Below are 22,775 nucleotides of genomic sequence, written 5' to 3'. Positions count from 1 at the left end.
AATAAGAATAATAAATACAATTAAAAGATGAAGAGGAGGGGAGCAAGAAGTACACTGGGAGAGGTGGAATGTCTTCTTAATGCAATAGCCATCTCCAAAATGGTTCACCCCACAGGTCTTCAGGCCCTTATGGAAGGTCAGTAAGGTGAGTGCAGTTCTCACCTGGGGGGGTGATGTTCCAAAAGGCAGGAACCACAGTAGAAAAGTTACTCCTCCTGGACTCCACCAGCCAGAATTCCTTGATTGACAGGGTCTGCAGCATGTCTCCTCTGCCAGCATGGGTCGGATGGGATAATTGTTTGGAAGATGCCCAGCTGCTATGTGTTTCATTTTGTACAGGTAGTCCTTGATTTACAACAATTTATTTGTTCATTTAGTGACTGTTCAAAGTTACAACAGCACTGAAAAAAATTACTCATGACCATTTCACACTCACAACCATTGTCGCATCCCCATGGTCATGTGATCAAAATTCAGATGCTTGGCAATTGACTCATATTTATGACGGTTGCAGTGTCCCAGGGTCATGTGATCATCTTTGCGACCTTCTGACAAGCAAAGTCAATGGGGAAGCCACTTAGCAACTGTGTTACTAACTCAACAACTGCAGTGATTCACTTAACAACTGTGGCAAGAAAGATTTAAAATGGGGCAAAACTCACTTAACAAATGTCTCACTTAGCAACAAAAATGTTGGGCTCCATTGGGGCTGTAAGTCGAGGACTACCTGTATATTTTTTATTTTATCTGTTGTATTTATTGTATTGAAAACTGAAGCAAATGTGGCAGGATACATTTAACATGGACATGAAAATCATCCAATTGGTTCTGCTGCCTTTGATCACGAGAAATGGGGTTTGTTTATCCAAAAGGTGACCCTGTACCTGCGGAAAAATACTAGGAGGAAGAAGTAAGTTGCCTAGAGCCATGTATGTGAAGTAGGAAGTTACAAATCGAATGAATGAATGAATGAATGAATGAATGAACGAAGCATGCTATTAATGGCAACTAGTCAATCAGAGCTTCTGAGGAACACCAAGTATTGATTTATCATCTGAACTAAACATGGAAAAGGGACTCAAAAAGCTTAAGTAAGAAGACTCAAGGATAATTCAAATTCTGAGGACACATTTTAGAAAAGAGAAATGGCAGCATGTTTGAAGAGAATTCCAGGGATGAGAATTGCTAAGATAAATGACTTTACGTAGCTTAGGAAATAAAATAAATTGCTTACAAGAGGAAGCATCCTGGAGTGGTTAGCAATTAGCTAATTAATGGGAGAAAGAGGGCACATCCAAACAGCCCAGCTATTTATAGCCCAACACCACACAATTTATGCTTTATGGAAACTACAGATTCACAACCCAACAGTGCCCCCATCCCCACCGTGCCAAATGAATCTGTCCTATGTAAGGGTGCAATCCATGTGGGAATGCCATTCACCAGGGATATCATTGCACTGATAGGGAAGTGTTGCACACAGCCATTAGGGCTGCCATAAATGGGGCAGAAGCAGGTGGAGGGGAGAGAATGAGAAACCATTGGCTTTCTATTCTTCTAACTGGCTCAAACGGCTAATCCTATCCATTGTTTGAATCACACTGTTATTTTAACCTACCGAGACTCAAATAACAGAATAACAGAGTTGGAAGGGACCTTGGGAGGCTCCCAGTCCAACCCCCTGCTCAAGCAGGAAACACTTTTCAGACAAGTGGCTGTCCAGTCTCTTCTTAAAAACTTCCAGTGTCAGAGCACCCACAACTTCTGAAGGCAACTTGTTCCACTGATTACAGGTAGTCCTCAACTTAGAAGAATTCATTTAATGACTGTTTGAAATTACAACAGCACTGAAAAAAGTGACTTATGACCATTTTTCACACATACAACCGTTCCGGCATCCCTATGGTCACATGATCAAAGTTTAGATGCTTGGCAACAAGCATGTAGTTATGACATTGCAGTATCCCGGGGTCATGTGATCACCTTTTGCGACCTTCTGACAAGCAAAGTCAAGGGGGAAGCCAGATTCACCTAACTACTGTCTTACTAACTTAACAAATGCAGTGATTCACTCAACAAATGTGGCAAGAAAATTTGTAAAACGGGGCAAAAGTTGCTTAACAAGTTTCTTGCTTAGCAACATAAATTTTGGGCTCAATTGTGGTTGTAAGTCAAGGACTACCTATAATTGTTCTNTCCTTCTTTTCATTAAACTAAACATACCCAATTCCAGCAACCATTCTTTATATGTTTTAGCCTCCATCCCCTGATCAACATCTCCCAAAGACACTTTGCTCTGCCTATACAGAAAGTGGTTTTTCTAAAAGGACACCATTCTTTGTATTAGTCTTCTCCAAGCTAGTGCTCTCTCTCTCCCAAAACATCCAGCCATCCCAATCCTATCTGGCAGATGCTACGTTTATGAGGGGTGCTCTCTGTCGATGCAGAAAGACAGAGAATTTGCAAATGAACATAGCACCCACCATATCAGCAAATCAAGGAACACTGCAGGTGTCCCTATATTGCTGCATAGAATAAAATGTCACAGTAGAAAATGACATAATAAGGGATAAAGCAACAGAAGGGTTCTCTGCTAAGCATTCTTAGAGGTGTTGTAGCCTGTGTTTCAGCTGGCTTTAAAGAAGGATTAGATCAAAATCTGTGGAGAAGGAGAGAGCTCCGTTAATCCGTTAACAGCTAAATGGAATTCCATATTCCGAGGTAGCCCTTCTCTGTATATAATTTACTTTCATGTCCTGTTTCTACCACTCAGAGGCATTGAGCTTCCTCACAGAGAAAGTAATTTCTTCCTTAACTGCCATCATTCTCCTGCTGGGTGGGAGAGTTGTAATTCAGCATGTTTGAAAATCATTAAGTTGGTAAAGAAAGCCTAAATTTATCCAATGAATGTTATGGCTTGATGAGGATGGTCCAACTGTTCCTCACCAGCTTTTCTACACATAATACTCTCCTGCTCTTATTGTGCTTCCTACTGTAATACTTAGCCAATCAAACCTTCATGTGGAAATAAAAATATTTTTTTAATTTATATTTATTTATCGTATTTAGAAACAACCCATCTCCCTTATAGAGGAAGACACGTGCACATTTAAATATTAGACTCTAGATCAGTTTTTCTCTGTCAATTTTAAAATGCAGATTTCAACTCCCAGAACTCCCCAGCCATCTGCGTCACATAGATACAATGAAGTTGGTCATTGCCTTCCTACCCTCTGTTTCAGCTTCCAGGGTGCAGTTTAATCAAAGCCAAGAAAGAAGAAATCGGATAAAATGGATTTTTGATTTGATTCAGATAAGCTCGTTTTATTAACCATGATGGTAAAGAATGAAACTCTCTATCTCTGCCCTATCCTCAAACAGTTCTTGGTTTGGGGAAGCCACAGAAAGTCAGCATTGCCTCCTGACATTGCTAGTGGAGATATCAGTTCTCCTTTGTGGAAAATAAGGCAATGTATGATAGAAAACCTTTGGTGTCATCCAGCAGAGTCTTTTCAATTTTCCCCCTAGAGCCAAGGAAAGCCAGAGGGAAGCAGTGGGGTCAAATGCAGACAAAATCTAAGCTGTGTCCAGACAAGGTTAATCAGCTCAAATAAAAGGCCTTCTGGCTGCATTTGCACTCCATGCTAAGTTTGTCTAGGGTCAACTCTGTTCTGTGCAAATCCAGTCTGCTTGGTTAGTTTACAGTTCAATGTATTCTATGGACTCAAAAAACAAATAGATTTAGAAACTAGGTTACACATGTAATGTGAATGAGAAGAGGAATGTGCTGCTCAGTTAAATTTTCTGTATAGTGTGTCCTTTATAACCAGAACATTTTACAATCCAAAAAATTCTACATGTTATGTCCTGATTCTTCTGAGGAACAGAAACCCAATGAGGAGCACCGATGCACCCTTACCCTCTCGATTGTCCCATCGCTCCCCACTCGCTCCACTACTCTGTTCAGCCTCTTCCCAGAAAGCAGGCTGAGAGTTGAAATGTCACGACAATCAAAAACTTTGATGTTCAAACTTCTAAAAAGGAGCAAGCTAAAGGATTTGAAAGCCAGTATTCCGAAGTCATTTTCCTTTTCCACTGCTGTAAGATTTGATCGGAATGTTTTCTTAAAAGGTGATGGTAATCACTTTAAATTCATCGCCCACTTTAATCTTTCAAGGCTGAATTTAATCTGCAGCCTGAGAGTGAGCCAGCCAGCCAGATTCCTCCTGGTTCATGGCCAACCTCTTCATCTCCTTACAGCTAAAAATACCTAATGAACATAAATTCTGGCATGTGCTGGACCAGTATCACAGCAAATTTCCCAGGTCTGTAGAATAGCAGGAGCAAGAAAATGCTTCATCTATTCAATTACAACCCACAGACTCTAAAGGTCACAACATGAAACAAAAATTCTCTCCTCCCTTAACAGAATAACAGAATTGGAAGGGACCTTGGGGGGTCTTCTAATCCAACCCCCTGCTCATCCACAAGACCCTATACCATTTCAAACAAATGGCTGTCCAATCTCTTCTTTAAAACCTTCAGTGATGGAGCATCCACAACTTCTGAAGGCAAGCCATTCCATTGGTTAATTGTTCTCACCGTTAGGAAATTTCTCCTTAGTTCTAGGTTGCTTCTCTCTTTGATTAGTTTCCATCCATTGTTTTTTGTCTTGCCTTCTGGTGCTTTGGAAAATAGGTTGGCCCCCTCTTCTTTGTGGCAGCTCCTCAAATATTGGAAAACTGCTATCAGTCCTTCTTTTTACTAAGCTAAACATACCCAATTCCTGCAACCATTCGTCATATGTTTTACCCTCCAGCCTTCTAATCATCTTTGTTGCTCTTTTCCACACTTTCCACATTTTTATAATGTGATCAAAACTGGATGCAGTATTCTAAGTGTGGTCTTACTAAGGCTTTATAAATCCCATGATCTTGATTCTGTCCCTCTATTAATGCAACCTAGGATTGCATTGGCTTTTTTGGCTACTGCCGTACACTGCTGGCTCATATTTATGTGATTGTCCACTTGGATTCTGAGATCCTTCTCACATATACTGCTACTGAGCCATGTTTCACCTAATCTTTACCTGTACATTTGGTTTAAAACCTTATTTTTCTCTATACTGAATTTAATTTTGTTAGATAGGACCCAGTGTTCAAAGTCTTTCAAGATCCACCTGGATCTTGAGCCTATCTTCTGCCTGCCAGTTTAGTAGGTTTGATGAGTTCCCCTTTTGTTACCTCATCTAAATCATTTATGAAGTTGTTGAAGAGTACTGGCCCTAAAATGGAACTTTGGAGTACCCCACTGCTTACTTCTCTCCTTGTAGATGTAGTTCCATTGCGGTCTACACATTGAGTGTGATTTGAGTACTACTACTCCTCTTCTTCCTCTTCTTCTCCTTCTCCTTCTTTTTTTCTTGCTGGTAGTTTTATTATTGTGATTATTTATTATTGTGCTTATGCCTATTACTGTTATTTCAATTTATAACCTAACTTTTTTCTTAAGACCCAAGATCGTATATCTGGTTCTGTGGTCACTTTATCTTCACCATTATTTGGTGGAGTGGGCTGAACTGATAAACAGTAATTTGCCAAAAATTATTCAGGGAACTGGGCTGGAAGGAGAGGAGCCCAGTCCAAACCAATAAGGAAAACTCTATCCCCTACCACCCTCACCATTCAATACATCAGAGATTCAAACCGAGATCTCTCTGCATGTTCTCAAATCCCTCCCAAAAACCCATCCCTAAGATCTATTCACTGTAGCAGCTGAGTGGATCCCTGGCCATGTCACTGCATTTACTTAAAACAAAAACTAAGCTTCTAGCCCTCACGGTTTTGAAGACTGACTCAAAAGGAATCACACTGATGAGAACATACATTTAGATACTTTTTATATATAAAAAGACTCCCTATTAATCTCAAAAATAGATGTGGCAAACACAGGGCCAGATTATTGCATCTCCCTCCACAAATAGCTTACATTTTAATTCTGGTGCTTGCAGAACCAGATTCTAATTCTAGGCTGGGTGTTTCTGAGGTCTGCTTAGCATCAAGGCTGTCCGTCTCCTCCCTACCAGCTTCCCAGCTTTCATTTCCATATATCTCAGAGTCAGAGAAATTGAAGCTATTCATCTGGGCTCTTTCCTCCTTGAGGAACTCAGCATGAAACAAGCCCACTACAAAGACTTTTCAGCCATTCTCCAAGAAGATTTCTCTTACAGAGAAACTCAGCTTTTGATCCATGCCTTAGGTTTCACATTCCGTCAAAGATAGCTTTTATTATTTTTTAAAGCTCTGCTCAGGCTGTGAGTTGGGGCTTGTCCTAGTTTCTGCAAATCTCAGAGAAAGTCCCAGGTATTGCATCAGCCTTGCCTTCATCTCTGGGGAAGTGCTAAATTTTGCCCCTTCCCCAAATCAACAACTTTCCGACATACTGAACTTCAGTTCACAGGAGCTGCTGGGGACTTTCATTCCCCAAAGACTCTTTGAAATCTTTTTCATCCTGAATTACAAATATGCTTACATTTCAGGGGGAAAGGGGGCACATTTTCTAAGATCGTACAGCTCAGAAAATGGGTAAATGGAGCAGAATCTTAAAATTCAGAGACTTACCTGGGCAAAATTCCACCAATCCACGCAACTTCAACAGTTGAAGTGGAGTGTTTGCTGCCTGTCTGAAATTCTGAATTCACAAGCCACTCGTGGTGACTGGATCTGGTTTTGAGCAGGTTCACCCCTTTTTTGGCCTTCACCCTGCCAAGCAACAAGAAAGAGAGAGCAACATCTTTTTCTCAAGGACCCTCAACTTAGGTCCCTCCATTCTCTCCCTCTGCATTTCCTTGGGCATAACACTCAACTGCCCAACAACATCAGCTTATTAAACTGAAAAGAAAATCACATTTGGAGTTGGCTATAAAGTTGTTGTGCCATTGTTGTTACGGCACCTGAATTCTTGGAAAGAGCTGCCATCTCAGGATGTTCACAAGATGGCAATCTTCAGGCAGTCCTCAACTTATGACCGTTAATGGAGCCTGCCCATCACATTCATAAGTTATGATGGCCATAAATCGGGATATCCATGTTACTGACTTTATAATTTTTTGTAGTAATCATTAAGTGAACGTCATGATCATTAAGCAAACCAATGATTTGCTATGGGCCGGAATGGCCGAAAACCAGAAATAAACACCAATTTTCAGCAAAACTGTTGTAAAATGTGGTCACATGACTATGGGATGCTGCAAATGGACATAAATACAAAATGGTTGCTGAGTGCCTGACATGTGGTCATGTGATCACAGGAGTGGTGGGGGGGTGGCCATCAGAACTTTGGAACCAGGTTGTTAAGCTAAGTCACTGGTCATAAGTCAAGGATTACCTGTACATGCCTTTGGTGTCATCAAGTGGTCATCTATATTTCTGCAACCCTGCATATAGTACACAATTATTGGAACACCCTCCTAATTCTTATACATCAAATTTTGTTTTTTTTCAGGATTTGAAAGAGATATAATCCCAGCCTCATTTGGGATGCTCATGTCCACTGTTAAGTTCACAACTTATAGTGCCTTATAATTTATTTGTTTAGAATTTTTAACATTTGTAACAAACTTCTTCATGCTTTATTTAATGGAAAAACTGGGGTGTATATAAATTGACTCACGAATCAAACCAAAACAAAGACCCTAACCGCATTTGGGTATCCTGATGGGGAAAACTTGAAGATAAATTCTTGCCAAAAGCCCAACACTGTCATAGAAGTAATCATGAATAAATAATATAATCTATCTGCATCTACTTATGAGCCTCTGAATTTCTGTGTTTAGAATATGAATTGTTTATGTCGTTTCTGGCTTACACTTTCTTCCATGTAGGGTTAAGTGAATGCCTAAATGTCACAGAAACTATATTAGGTACTGAAGAAAATTGACTTATTTAACAAAAGTAACAAAAGACAGAGAGCAGAATTTGCACAGCAAAGCTGCAAAGTACTTTTTGGCACTTCTCTCCCCCAACCTCCCACCTGCTGCCTAAAACATCCAGGCTCCAGATTGCTCATTTTTGGTCTACAAGATAGTGACTGCTATGGACTTTGTTAGAGGTCTGTATATAAGAACCTTTCACACCTTTCCAGGATGCTCCTGTGAGAGGTTGCAAGGAGACTCAGAAATAAAAGGCAGAAACTAGTCATAAACAAGCAACAGATGGGAAATGACTTTGATAGTAATTTATAAACGACAGCTTGCAAAAAGCACAGGAAAAACAGATTCAAATACTCAAAGAGACTCTGCTTTAATGAATTCACTAATAAAAGAGGGCTGGAGCTTCCTACTGCAGTTTTCCAAGATTTCAAAATGAGGGATCCCTGGCGCTGTCTGAGCTTGGTCGTTTTCTTGCAGGTGCTTCATTACCAACCTAAGTAATACCATCAGTGTTAGCACCTGAGAGAGCACCAAGGACCCCTCATTTCAACCCTGAGCGATGAATCTTTTCTATCAATTCCAAAATGAATTGTTTCACTAAAACTCCTTATTCAAGTCTTAGGTAATCTTGTTTCTGTGTTCTGTGTTCTGATGCCACCACGCCAACAGCAATGAAGAGCTGTGCTGTGGACCCTTTAACAACCCCTGGCCCCTGCAGTGCTTACCTAAGCATGAAGTGCTCAACCGTTGAGTTGCCCATTAGGTACAGGGTGACACTGAGCACCTCGCCTGGTTTGAGAGGTTTCTCAGGCAGTCGGATGAAGATGCTGTCATCCAGTCGCTGCTCCTGCAAGGGCTGGGTGGGCGGTGGCTGAACCAGCCTCAGACTGCCAATGCGCAGGAGAGGATGTTGGGTGGGACCTTCGATCCGCGCACCGGCCCCACCTCTCCGTCCCATCGGTTCGCTCCCACACTCCCCCATTGCATCGGGGGCATGAAGCGTGTAATAGAGTTCTACTTGCTGTACATCTCCAGCTGATTCAATGTCCTCCACCATTTTCCTCCTCCCCAGGGGGACAGCAGCAGGTCCAAACCAAGCCTGAGGCAGCTCAGCTTGGGCTAGGCAGGTGGCCAGGCTACCCCGAAGGCGGCAAGAGGCCCGGACCTCACGGGCCTCACGGAAGGCGTGGAGTCGTACACAGGGCAGCCGCTCGGTCACGTCAAAATCATCCCAGTCACGTCCGGCCACATAGAATAGCACTTGGGCTGTGGGTTGGTTGGCTGGCACCCGCGTGCCAACAATGAAGGCCCGTACTTTCCAGTTCACTGTCAGGCGTTCTGGTATCTCCAGAGTGCTTGATGGCTGCAGCAGCTCCTTGGGTAACACCAGGCCTGAGTTGAACGGTCCCAAAGAGATGTTGAGCACAGGTAGTTTCTTGGTTTGGAACACAACAAAAGGCTCCGACCGGGTCAAGCCAAGGGTATTGCTTCCTCTTGGTACCGGCCGTGTCTCTCTCAGAAAGAATGCCAAGCGGGTGTTGGAAAGATTGTAACTGACTGGAAGAACAGCAGCAGCAGGAGGTTGGGAGGCCTCTGGGGCTTCTGAGCTTGTAGGGGGGACTTTGGCCTGAGCTGAAAAACAAGAGAGAAAAAATAGCATTGGCTGTTAGTATTGACCATCTTTTAAACACTCCCCATCCCCTAGAAGAGGGGTGGGGAATTCCTGACTCAGAAATTCTGGGAGTTGAAAAATCCACAAGTCATAAAGGGACCATAGTTCCCCATCTCTGCCATAGAAGGTGCCATAACAAGTAAATCTAATCCTGGAGTTTCAGTCCTTTACATCAATTGAAGAATTCCATCTAGTCCTTAAGTAATACTTCACAGTTGGTTATTACATGATTTGATGCAATGTTTGTATTATACCCCACAAGCATCATGTGTTAGAAAAAGGACAGTGTTTCTCAACCTTGGCAACTTTAAGATGTGTGGATTTCAACTCCCCAAATTCCCCAGCCAGCATGCTGGAAATTAAAGTCCACTCATCTTGAAAATTGCTATGGTTGAAAGAATATTGAAGGTTATTGAAGGGTTTTTTTTAAAAAAAAGGAGAAAAGGAAATGTATTTAGACCTATTCAAAGAGTCCAAGGAAATGAGCACCTGCTATTCTCTGATTTTTCTTAAGACAACAATGCTGTGGGATAGGCTTAGATATAGTGACTGGCCCCAAGTCATCCAATAAACTCCCTTGACTAAGGCAGAACAAACATTAAATTTCTTCAGTCCAAATCCAACACCCTAAATTTATCCCACACATGCTCTTCTTTACTATTCTTCCATTCCCAACTTTTCCTGCTACAGGGAAAGCTAATCCATTTACTTCTATCTTCACACTGTTAACCTTTCATTACAACATCCTCTGATTAACAAAACACTCATCAAGTATCTTAAGACCACAAGTCCCAAATTTCTCAGGCCAATATGGAAATTCTGAACAACAAAAATCATTTTCTGCACAAAGAAAAATCTCAATTGTATGGATCAGTTGAAAGAAGGAATGTCTGTTATACCTAAACATGCATTAAATCCAATTTGATATAACTTCATTTGCATCCATTCATATCAATAGCATAGTTTAATTACATAATTTACTTGAGTTGATACAAGTGAAGTCAATTATGTAATGATGCAAATAACGTAAATTAATACTGACATAAATTATTCCAATTGCTCAGATTGTTTTGGAAACAGTTGGCGTCTGTTATTTGAGAGTGAATATCGACTAATTTGACCTTGAAATCTACTTCATAGGCAGACACCCACAATTTATCTTCCCTATGTTTCCTACCTGTCCTACTGGGACTGACAAGAGGGGCACGCGCTGGGTCCCATCAGCTAAGTAGCGTTGGCTAGCCAAGTAGCCAAAGAAGGAGAGTCTTTTCTGCCATTGCATCCATCCTACGGAACATCATTTTGTCTGAAGTCAGATGGCCAGAATGCTGTTGGCCTTTCGTAAGCCTTGAAAACTTGGTTTCATGCCCGGGCCTGGAACCCAAAGGGTATGTTGGAACTGGTCTCTTGGCGTTGATGGTGGTTTTTACAGTGCTTGGCTGCTGTGTGTTTTTATTTTTACATTATGTATTTATTTATTTTATTGTGAGCCCTTTCCAGTCACATATTTGAGATGGGTGGCTGTATACAGGTAGTCCTTGACTTACGACGAGTCATTTTAGTGAATGTTCAAAGTTAGGACACATCCCCAAATGGGACTTATGATGTCTGTCTCTTCATCACATCACCGCATTTTAGGCACTTGGCAAATTTACGGCCGTTTGCAGCGCCCTGTTTTTGCCAGAAACTGGCATTTACTTGTAGTTTCTGGCAACAACCATCTCATAGCGAACAATGTGCTTGCTTAACAACAGCTGCAAAAAAGGTCATAAAATGAGGTCATGACCATCTTTACGACTTTACGACCATCATGACTTATGATCAAAATTGTGGGTTCAATTACAAATATAAGTCAAGGACTACCTGTAGATCGAATAAACAAACAAACAGCTAGGAGTGAATAATGCTGAAATAAAACATTTAACCTGTGTATGGAACTGCAGTAAGGTGATGGTGTACATACTCCTGAGAAGGTCAGGCTATTCCACAAAATAGGAGTGGAATACATCCCATAGCTCTCATACAGAGGAAGGTTGTTCAGAAGGCGTTATCCAGAAGACTGGACTAAATGGACAGATTCAATTTATATATTTCAACATACTGTTTCCCATTCGTGAATGCCCTCCAGAAGGCTAGAGTCCATCATATTGTTTGGAGCTGAGGCAGACAGGTGAAAGGATTTTCTCGTCTTTCCCCCCTGGTTAAAGGTTGGGTCTTTTTAAAATTAGGACGATTTATTTATTATTTATTTATTATTTAAATTTATATACCGCCCTATCTCCCTTACGGGACTCAGGGCGGTGAACAGGCAATAATAAAAATCACAATAAATATTGAATAAAAAGCCTGCTCTAAAATACCCCATATAAAACCCCTAGCAAAGCCCAATCAAAACTACGCCAGGCCGGCCGCATGGAATAGATGGGTTTTCAAGGCTCGGCAGAAGAGGTGCAGGTCCGTAGTTGTACGTAGGTCGGGGGGTAGGTCATTCCAGAGGGTAGGAGCTGCCACAGAGAAGGCTCTCCCCCTGGGGGTCGCCAGCCGGCATTGACTGGCCGACGGCACCCTAAGGAGGCCCTCTCTGTGGGAGCGGACTGGTCGAAGGGAGATATTTGGTAGGAGGCGGTTTCAGGGGCTTACCCTACAATTTTCAAGGCGGTTTCAGGGGCTTACCCTACAATTTGGTAGATTTCCCACTTCAGAAAACGGGGGCGGCATGGTGGCTCAGCGGCGGTTAAGAAGCTGGGATTGTCAGCTGGAAAGCCAGCAGCCCAAGTTTGAGACCCGAGCTTCACACGACGGGGTGAGCTCCTGTCCTTACCCCAGCTCTTGCCCACCTAGCAGTTCAAAAGCATACAAATGCAAGTAGATAAATAGGTACCAGTTCAGTGGGAAGGTAACAGTGCTCCGTGACATCATGCTGGCCTCATGACCATAGAAATGTCTTCAGACAGCACTGGCTCAATGGCCTTAAAAGAGAGATGAGCACTGCCCCCTATAAGCAGCAACAACTAGTGGAGTAAAATCCGCAGGGCCCCTTTACTCACTTCAGAATGTCAGAAAACTTCATCATTGATTTTGGACAACTGGGATCAAATGGGGCTTCAAGAAGTCACAAAATGGGGGAACATGTGGGAGAAACATGTATATCTGACCCTGAGGTCGCTGTTTATCTATCCTCCAGTACAAAATAGTCCTCCAGAATCTGGCCTGTGGCGACTCCACTCTAAACATTTTTCGCTACCTTATTATCAAAGCATTATTGGCCTCCTCCTCTCTATGCTAGCACCAGGGGCCTCGTTTTGATCACCAAGTGACTGTGTGTTCGTAGGAGGCTCAGATTATCTCTGGGGCTAGAAGAAGCCATGGAGAATGGTCCACTAACTGGCACCTTTCACCATTCAAGTGCCGGAAGCAGCTGCACAAGGGAGGACTTAGCTTGCCCTCCCTGATCTCCATCCTCAGAGGAAAAATTAGAGCTATTAATATGCAAACACCTTCATTAACCCTCCTAAATGCATGCAGATTGTGTCCTTCAATCAGCGGCTCTTGGTACAACAGAGATGGTGGCTGCATATTTATAGCTCCTGTCAAGAGGAAACAAGTATTTGTGTTTGAACAGAACTCAGGGATTCCTACCCCTGAATCCAATACTGGCACTGAAGGGTTCCAGTTCACAGATGGGAACACAAAATATTTTGGTGCTAGAAGCCAAAATCTTTTTTAAAAGGTTTTCCATGCTGTTAAAAATTAGTGGCATTTTTAATGAGAGACGGAGAATCTGTAAAACTATAATAATGTTACATTTCAACTCCTATCAGATTCAGCCAGCATAGCCACACAGTCACACTGTGACTTTGGTCAGAGCCACTTTAAGACTTAATTTGAGAGCCAGTTTGGTCTAGTGCAGTGATGGCGAACCTTTTAGAGACCGAGTGCCCAAACTGCAACCCCAAACCCACTTATGTATCATCAGGTGCTGGGTGGGCGTGGCCCATTGGGTGGGTGTGACCCATTGGGTGGGCATGGCTGTGGTGGTAACGGCAGACTAGGTAGGACTAAAAAGTTCAATCAATCAATTCCAACTTTGCAAGATCTTTTTTTTTTTCCCGAGAAGTTGAAATTGATTGATTGATTAAACCGGGTTTTTTTGCACACGGTGACAGAGGCCTAAAGCGAAAAGGTTTTATAAAACCCAGCTGAAGGCCTAGGACTGGGGTGACAGCATGCGTGCCCACAGAGAGGGCACTGCATGCCACCTGTGGCATGCGTGCCATAGGTTCGCCACCACAGGTCTAGTGGTTAAGGCACCAGGCTAGAAACCAGGAGACCGTGAGTTCTAGTCTGACCTTTGGCATGAAAGCCAACTAAGTGACTTTGGGCCAATCACTCTCTCTCAGCCCAATGCACCTTACAGAGTTGTTATTGTGGGGAAAATAAGAGGAGGGGAAAAAAAGTACTATTTTGTTCATTGCCTTGAGTTACTTATCAAGTAACAAAAGCGGGATCAGATAAATAAATAAATGCACCTTGCCTTCAAGGGCCATTTTTAAGTAGTAAACCAGCAGGAAAGAAACCTACATTGTCACAGAAGGCAAGTCTAGAAGAAAATAGTTGGCACTGGGGGTGAAAATGAGGTCAATTTTACTCCCAAACCCACTTAAATAAAAGATAACTGAGCAATGCTAATTGGTTTGGCTTCCATGTATCCAAGCATTTTCTCTTCTTTTCATATTCCACAGAATACCAATTTCTGGAGTAACTTTATGTATTTATTTTGTGATTCAATTTTCATCCACTCTCTCTCTGTGCAGCTAAACTACCCCAGCATATTCAGTTTGTACTTGTTATTTACTTTTTTATTCCATCTACACTGCTGACCTTATTTCTTCTAGCTTTAGTGCAGCCACTTTGTTAGGCATCCCATTCCAAAAGCATTCAATTTACTATTGCGCTCTTCCTGGCACACCCACCACTCGCTCCCTTATAACAAAGTGGGCAGAAGAAACTTATTATACCCAGAATTTTCTTTCCTTTTCACGGATATTCATTACTTGTCACCAATAACAAACAAAGGATTACTTTAAGATACTCTAAGAATATTTGCATTTCTTACCATTTCTCCATACATTTTCTCATCTTTAGTAAACATTCCATTAAGGAACACAAATCCATCAACTGGCTCTATTTTTCGTTCTTTTTTGTATAAGGTATAAATAATCAGTCCATTTTCCATGTCAAACTATTTTAGTCCTTGACACATTAACGTTCAAATCCGTACTCCCTGTTGCCATCGTGCAATCTATCTAACATTCCCTCCAAATGAGTTGGGTTTCCTGCCAGCAACACTGCACCATCTGCATAGGAAAGTACAAATACATTCTCATTTCCATCCAATACACCTCTAATATCACCACCAGCACTTCTTATACATTAAACAACCAAGGGAATATTATACATCTTTGCTTTACTTCCAGCTCATCGTGGAACCATTTACTAAAGCTTTCAATTTATTCTTGTATGTTTTCCTTCCTTCGTATACATCTCTTACAGCTTTCAATAACTTTTCTTATTCTTTCTTTACTTCAACAAATGTACAATAAGCTTTCTTTCCCATAGTCATGCATTTCTCAATGGCATGCTGAAGGGCAAAGATCTCTACAATAAAACCCCTCCTTTGTATAAAACCACTCTGCATTTTCAAATCTTGCTCATTAACACCTCTTGTACCTTTTCAATCAGAATTCTACCAAATGAGGGGGTTGGACTAGAAGACCTCCAAAATCCCTTCCAACACTCTTATTCTATTATTCTGCTTTGGAATACTATATCCCCCTGTAATGTTTGCGTTTACTCTTGCTAGTTTGGATTCTGGGCAGAGGATCAACAATCTTATTCTCTTATTGTCAGGCACTGATGCAATCTCCAAATATTTATTTATTATACAGATTTATATGGCCAACCAACTCACACACAGGTGACTCTGGGCAGCCTACAACATTAACATCTACAACATTAAAAACCCATGAAATCCCATCCCTCTCCGCCCATGGCAGCAACAACACAATCAAATCAAACACTTGATCAGATCCATCTCCATTCATGGTCCTTAGGCCCACTGACAAAACCATGTCTTCATGAACTTTCGGAAAAGCAACAAGGTGGGGGTCAATCCTACTTCAGGGAGAATGATGTTCCATAGAGAAGGAGCCACCATCAAGAAGGCCCTTTTTCATGGTCCCACCAAATGAAATCCTAGATAGGACCCACAAAATACCCTGCCTTCCCATTCCGATGGACCAAATGAATGTAATAGGAGGAGAGGTGAACCTTCAAATAGCCAGGTATGTGATGTATTAAATAAATTAAATAGCCACTCTATAAGCAAACTGTATCTTGACAGCCTTACCATTTTAAAACTTTCTGACACCATTTTTCACTTCATCCACGTTCTCTTCGATGCTAATATTAATAGCATGCATTGCTTGGTGTAGTGATTAAGGTGCTGGATTAAAAACGGGAGATCATGAGTTGTAGTCCTCACTTAGATATGGAGGTCAGCAGGGTGACTTGGGATAAAACAGTCTTTCTCAGTCCACCCCACTTCACAGGGCCGATATGGAAAGAGGGAACATTATGTACGCTACCTTGAGTGACAAAAAATAAAACTGAGAGGATAGCACTTAGCAATAGCACTTAGACTTATATACTGCTTCATAGTGCTTTACAGCCCTCTCTAAGGGGTTTTACAGAGTCAACATTTTGCCCCCAACAATCCAGGTCCTCATTTTACCAACCTCGGAAGGATGGACCTTGAGCCGGTCAGGATCGAACTCCTGGCAATGAGCAGTGAGTTAGCCTACAATACTGCATTCTAATCACTACACCACCACAGTTCTTATAGGATTACATAATGATAACCAAAGCTCAGCCTTTAGCATGATTTCTATTGTATTATTAAATTTATATGTCGCCCATCTCACTTTCCAAAGCAACTCTTTGAACCCCAAGTTCTCAGAAAATGAGACAAAGGGAAATTGTGCCTGCCAGAGAGGTAAGACGGCTAAGCAGAATAACAGAATCACAAAGTTGGAAGGGACTTTGCAGGTCTCCTAGTCCAACACCCTGCTCAAGCAGGAAACCCTATACCAGGATCCCCAACCCCCGGTCCATGGACCAGTACCAGCGGCATGCCAGAAACTAGTCCGCACAAACAAGCAAAGCCCCATCCGCAGGATGCAGGCAGCACACAAAACTATACACTCTCCGGTCCGTAGAAAAACCTTTCTCCACGGAACTGGTCCCTGGTGCCCAAAAGGTTGGGGACCTCTGCCCTATACCATTTCAGACAAATGGCTGTCCAATCTCTTCTTAAAAACCTCCAGGGTTGGATGCAGGAAGCAGGATGTAGAAGGAATAGCCTCACCAGTAGGGCTGTCTTTGATATGATCCAAGAAGTAAAATTATAGTTCTAATGATATAATTGAACTCTGTTCATTAAAAAAAACCATGCACTGCACATAAAAAACAGGAAGAGCTTTGATTGCCCCATTGTGGTTATCATCTTGACTATTTTTTTAAACTAGAACTCACTGATATCCCTGCTCACCAATTTACTTCTCCAAGGATCCTGTAAGTGGGAATGCACAAGCAACACTCATTTTTTGAGAGGGATTACTACATGCAGTAGCATCAAAAGGCTTTCTATGAATTAATTATGTAAAAAAGAAAAGCTTTATGTAACAAGATGTGTTCAATATTTTTGGCACAGAATTTAATACAGAGGTCTTCTTTACCCTCCATGTATAATAATAATAATAATAATAATAATAATAATAATAATAATAATAATAATAATAATAATAATAATAATAATAATAATAATAATAATAATAATAATAATAATAATAATGGTGGTGGTGGTGGTGGTGGTGGTGGTGGTGGAAGGGACGTTGGAGATCATCTAGTCCAACCCCCTGTTCAGACAGGAAACCCTATACTAGACATGCCAAACTCGCGACATCACGTGACGTCGCGAGACGTATTGGGACTATTTTGCCATTGCCAGCAATGGGGTGGGTGCAGCTCTGGTATGATGAAACCGGCCCGCGGGCCAGCAGTTCGACACCCCTGCCCTATGCCATTTCAGACAAATGGCTGTCCAGTTTCTTCTTAAAAACTTCCAGTGTTGGAGCATTCACCGCTTCTGGAGACAGCACTGGTTAATTGTTCTAACTGTCCGGAAGTTTCTCCTTAATTCTAGGTTGCTTCTCTCCTTGATTAGTTTCCATCCATTGCTTCTTGTCCTGCCTTCAGGCACTTTGGAGAATAGCTTGACCCCCTCTTCTTTGTGGCAGCCCCTGAGATATTGGAACACTGCTATCATGTCACCCCTCGCCCTTCTCTTCATTAAACTAGACATACCCAATTCCAGCAACCGTTCCTTACATGTTTTAGCCTCCAGTCCCCTAATCATCTTTGTTGCTCTTCTCTGTACTCTTTCTAGAGTCTCAACATCTTTTTTTACATCGTGGTGACCAAAACTGGATACAGTATTCCAAGTGTGGCCTTACCAAGGCATTGTAAAGTGGTATTAATACTTCACATGATCTTGATTCTATCCCTCTGTTAATGCAGCCTAGCACTGTGTTGGCTTTTTTGGCAGCTGCAGCACACTGCTGGCTCATATTTAAGTGATTGTCCACTAGGACTCCAAGATCCTTCTCACAGTTACTACTATTGAGCAAGGTACCACCTATACTATACCTGTACATTTGATTTTTCTTGCCTAAATGTAGAACCTTACTTTTTTCACCACTGAATTTCACTTTGTTAGATAGCGTCCAGTGTTCAAGTCTGTCCAGGTCCTCCTGTATTTTAAGCCTGTCTTCTGGAGTGTTGGCTATTCCTGCCAGCTTGGTGTCGTCTGCAAATTTGATGAGTTCCCCATGTATCCCCTCATCCAAATTGTTGATGAAGATGTATTTTGTTCCTTCCAATTAAAACTGTTCTCTATCAGTAGCTAGTCCCATACCTTGTGGCAGATAACAACATATGCTAATTAGTATTGTGGAAAAAATATTTTTCTTTCTTTTTTAGTTTTATTGTTTGGTTTGGTTTGGTTTGTGCTAAGTGTTGGTTTCATACACTGACCTTGAATACTAGCATTATGAGACAAGAAGGAATAATTCTTACTGCATTCACTTTGCTATAAAAACAAGTCAAGGCTGTTCCAAATATTAATTATATAGAATAATGGGAGATAGCATTTTATTATAAACACTTTTAGAGACAAAACAAAGAAGTGAAGGTACCTGACTTGTCAAGCTAACACAACACAACTTCTGCCTTCATTTTTTGCTTACATTATGGTCTAAATTTAAATCTGGCAGATCAGGAATTCTGACTTCTCACAATTTTATGCCATTTTTACCCATGTGCTTTGTGAATGTTGGGTCGTACCTAGCCCCCTTTGTTGATTTAGCTTCCCTCAAAGTTTCAGGAAAATAAATATAACACTTGTGCCTCTAGAAACCCTCAATTAAATTTGCCTCCATGGTCATTAAGTAGGAACATTTAATGTACCAAAATAAAAGCAACTCCAATACCACTATGTGTCAGAAGCTAATGCAAAATACATTTTCTGTAATTCTAAACATTTTATTAGTCACTGTACATGTCAGCATTTAGACAACCTTGACTGATCTTGAAAGAAAATAAGCAGGCCTAAAACTAAAGGTGGATGGAACATCATCAGGAATAGGAAATCGAAAAATATCCTGGAAGATAGCTGTAGCAAGCTAGATCAATACTAATCCTGGGGAAAACTCTATGGATATCTTCTGTTTATCTAGTCAGTAAGATTAAACATGACTTGGGAACATCTTTATCTTTTCAGTGCTATTCTGAGGAGAATATCCCACTTCAAGAGAATCCACAGAACATCCAAGAGCTAAAACATTTAAAACATTTCCCTCATATGTCCTCCCGGTTCAGTCTCCTAAATTCCTTGAATTTAATTGCAATGTCCATAGGTATGTGGAGCTCACCATGCTAATGAAATCTGCCTGATTGTGTTCTGTCAAGTGCCTGAAAAGAAAAAAAAACCAGGCACTTGTTTCATGTTTAAAAAAGCTGAGATGTAATGATTTTGGCAGTCATGTCAGATTTTTAAATTTCCATTTCCTCAGACCACAGTGCCACAGAAGGCTAGATGATTACATTAAAAGACGTGCCATTTCATGTCTGGTGAGCAACACATACAGTTTCTTAGACTTGTCTGAAATAAATTTTAATTATCAGCCTTTGGGGCAATTATTTCCCTTAGGGTTCCAAAAACCTGCCTTTGATTGCTTCTACCTGTTGCATTCACACAACAGAGTTCAGCCTGGTTACTGAATTAATCCAGTTTACTGGGGTTTGCATAATAGATTGAACTGTAAGCCAAACAGGGCGAATTCATAAAATACACAGAGCCATTAAAAAAAATTAACCAAGATTACCAGAACTAGGGTTTAGCAACTGTGCACAAGTAATTGCTAAGCCTTCAACTGATCTGGTTATATGAACATAACCTATCAAGTAGAGGGTCTAAAAAGAAGTTCAAGATGGGACACAATTGGCACTAGCTACCCTTGGATGAAGTGGGAAAGATTTAAATGCCAGTATCTCATGAAATTCAGCAATCTTGTGCTATTTGACCCTTTTATTTTACATGTGGGCTTCATAAAAGCTACTGGGGGTAAAATAATCATTTTTGGCATGGTGCCTTCACATGCTGTATCCACCTCCACCTCCTGGGTATGGGTATGTCTAGTTTAATGAAAAGAAGGACTAGGGGTGACATGATAGCAGTGTTCCAAAATCTGAGGGGCTGCCACAAAGAAGGGGTGGGGGGTCAAGTAGAATACTTTATTTGGAATAGAACAGAATACTTTATTTGGCCAAGTGTGATTAGACACACAAGGAATTTATCTCCAGTGCAGAAGCTCTCAGTGTACGTGTAAAAGAAACAGTTCTTTTCTCTAAACACAGTCCTGATCTCCAAAGCACCTCCAAAGGCAGGACAAGAAGCAATGGATGGAATCAATCAAGGAGAGAATTGAGCTAGAAATTTCCTGACAGTGAGAACAATTAATCGGCTGAACAGCTTGCCTTCAGAAATTGCGGGTGCTCCATCACTGGAGTTTTTAAAAAAGAGATTGGACAGCCACTTTTCTGAAATGGTAGGGGGTTTGACTAAGAACAAGGGTCCCCAACCCCTGTTCCATGGACCAACACCAGTCTGCAGCATGCCAGAAACCGGGCTGCGCAAACAAGCAAAGCCCCATCCATGGGATGCAGGCAGCATGTGAAACCACCACCCCTCCGGTCCGCAGAAAAAACCTCTCTCCATGGAACTGGTCCCTGATGCCCAAAAGGTTGGGTGCCGCTGGACTAGAAGATCTCCAAGATCCCTTCCAACTCTGTTACAGTATTCTGTTATTCTGGTTGGAGAATTTGAGGAATTGGAGTCCACATAGCTTAAAGTTACTGAGTTTCAGAAGCACTCAACTAGAGAGACAATATACATATATCCTAGAAACCTGAACAAACCAGGAGGCTAATCTATGGTGACTTCAAATGCAAGCTGTGTGACCTCAAAGATGCCCCATAACCTCTTCCTTGCAGTACAGTAAACAAAAGCTTTGGTGTTTTTGGAAGTTTGGCCTGCAGAAGGAAGGATCTAAACAAGCTTCACCTGCCAGGTGAATTCCCCAGTCTTTCCTCTTCTATTTAAAAAAAACCTTTTGTCTTGACACAAGGAGGACAGAGATAATTGGGACACGTGACATGAAGTAGATCATCTGGGAAGAGATGAAAGAGAAAAAATACCTGGAAGGAGAAGGGAAAGATTATTGAAAGATGGAGACTGGAAACAGCCATATGAGTTTGCAGGAGAAACAAACAGCTAGGTGACAGTTACATGGGGTGGTGGGGGTGAATGGGTGGAACAGTAATCAGAGAAAAGTTAACCTTCTCTAAACAGAAAGTAATGAAAAGTGTTGAACAGGATCAAAGTAATCCTCGGGGAGCAGAGAGTAATGCCTGTTTGAGAAGAAAGGAACTCTAAGCAAACGAAGTGGAGTGGACTATTTGGAGCCCATGATAAGAGCAGAGCTAAGTGTCTCTGGACTGGAAGTAAAAGTGGTCAAAAAATTTCTAGAAAGTTAACAGGTATTAAGAGAGGGAGAAGTTGCAGCAAACTGCAGCAGAGAACAGGAGAAATCTTTCCTCTCAGCTACTTGAATCTCAGACCTCAAGTGCCAGGGAAATCAGGAGATCCAGGCAGTTCAAATGGGTATAAAGATTTATTGCAAGAATTGGAACTACTAACAGCCCAAGCAAACTGGCGGTAAAGAAGTTAATGGAATTCAAGTTGGGCTAGATTTAGATCTCTTGTGGGCACGAAGGGGCTCATGACTGATGACGCGTTTGACCCCCCCCCCTTGGGCTCAGCCTAGTCATCTCCTACATGACCCTGCCATATGGGTTTGTGTCCACTCTGCCCACAGATTCTGTAAAAGGCCAATATTTGCAGCTCTGTTTGTGATATTCTCAGCGCCAAATGCTTTATTCCATCCAATGCATTTGTTTGGGAATTTGGTTATGCGAACTAGAAGAAAAAGATGATTTTTAAATTCTAACATTGATGCACTCCTTTTCATCTTTTCAAAAAGTTACTAAAGCCAAGAGGTGATGAACTTGGTAATTCATTTATTTTATTTCTTCATATAATTTAGAGGCTGCCTACTGAACTACAGATGATTCTGGGCAATTTACACTTTAAAAGCAAAAACAAATTAAGATCACGGATATCCAGAAAAGAAAAACCAAGCATAACAACAATAAGCACCTCACAAGGGGTCAGCAGCAACACTATCCTAGGCGTCTGAAAACAGCAAGTTTTTCAGAGACTTTTTGAACATAATTAAACCATAAGCATCTCTGTGGGATACTCTAGAGGGCTGATATCCTCTTTATCATCACCATATTATTTACCAGTTAAAAGTAATTTTCTCATATTCTAAGAGTCATATCTCTCCCTCAAGCTGATAATATTCTATTCCCAAGGTTGCTGATATGCACAAACACAAATACGGTATTCAAAGCTGACAGATTTACTACAGTTTT

The 22,775-nt window shown here is 41.4% G+C and overlaps 1 protein-coding gene across 1 annotated transcript in view; it reads right to left on the bottom strand.

Moving 5' to 3' along the window:
* The window catches only part of TMEM132E (transmembrane protein 132E), a 101,904-nt gene that overhangs the window by 39,753 nt on the left and 39,376 nt on the right, over nt 1-22,775 (bottom strand). Inside the window, exons 2-3 of the mRNA XM_029285924.1 lie at nt 8,656-9,562; nt 6,621-6,761 (exon numbers count right to left, since the gene is read on the bottom strand). Coding sequence (XP_029141757.1) covers nt 6,621-6,761; nt 8,656-9,562 — 1,048 coding nt within the window. The remainder of the gene's footprint in view (nt 1-6,620; nt 6,762-8,655; nt 9,563-22,775) is intronic.

The sequence above is a fragment of the Protobothrops mucrosquamatus genome, unplaced genomic scaffold (assembly GCF_001527695.2).
Source record: "Protobothrops mucrosquamatus isolate PMUCROS unplaced genomic scaffold, P.Mucros_1.0 scaffold2528, whole genome shotgun sequence".
NCBI classification, from domain to species: domain Eukaryota; kingdom Metazoa; phylum Chordata; class Lepidosauria; order Squamata; family Viperidae; genus Protobothrops; species Protobothrops mucrosquamatus.
This window is presented reverse-complemented; position numbering and strand designations above follow the sequence as displayed.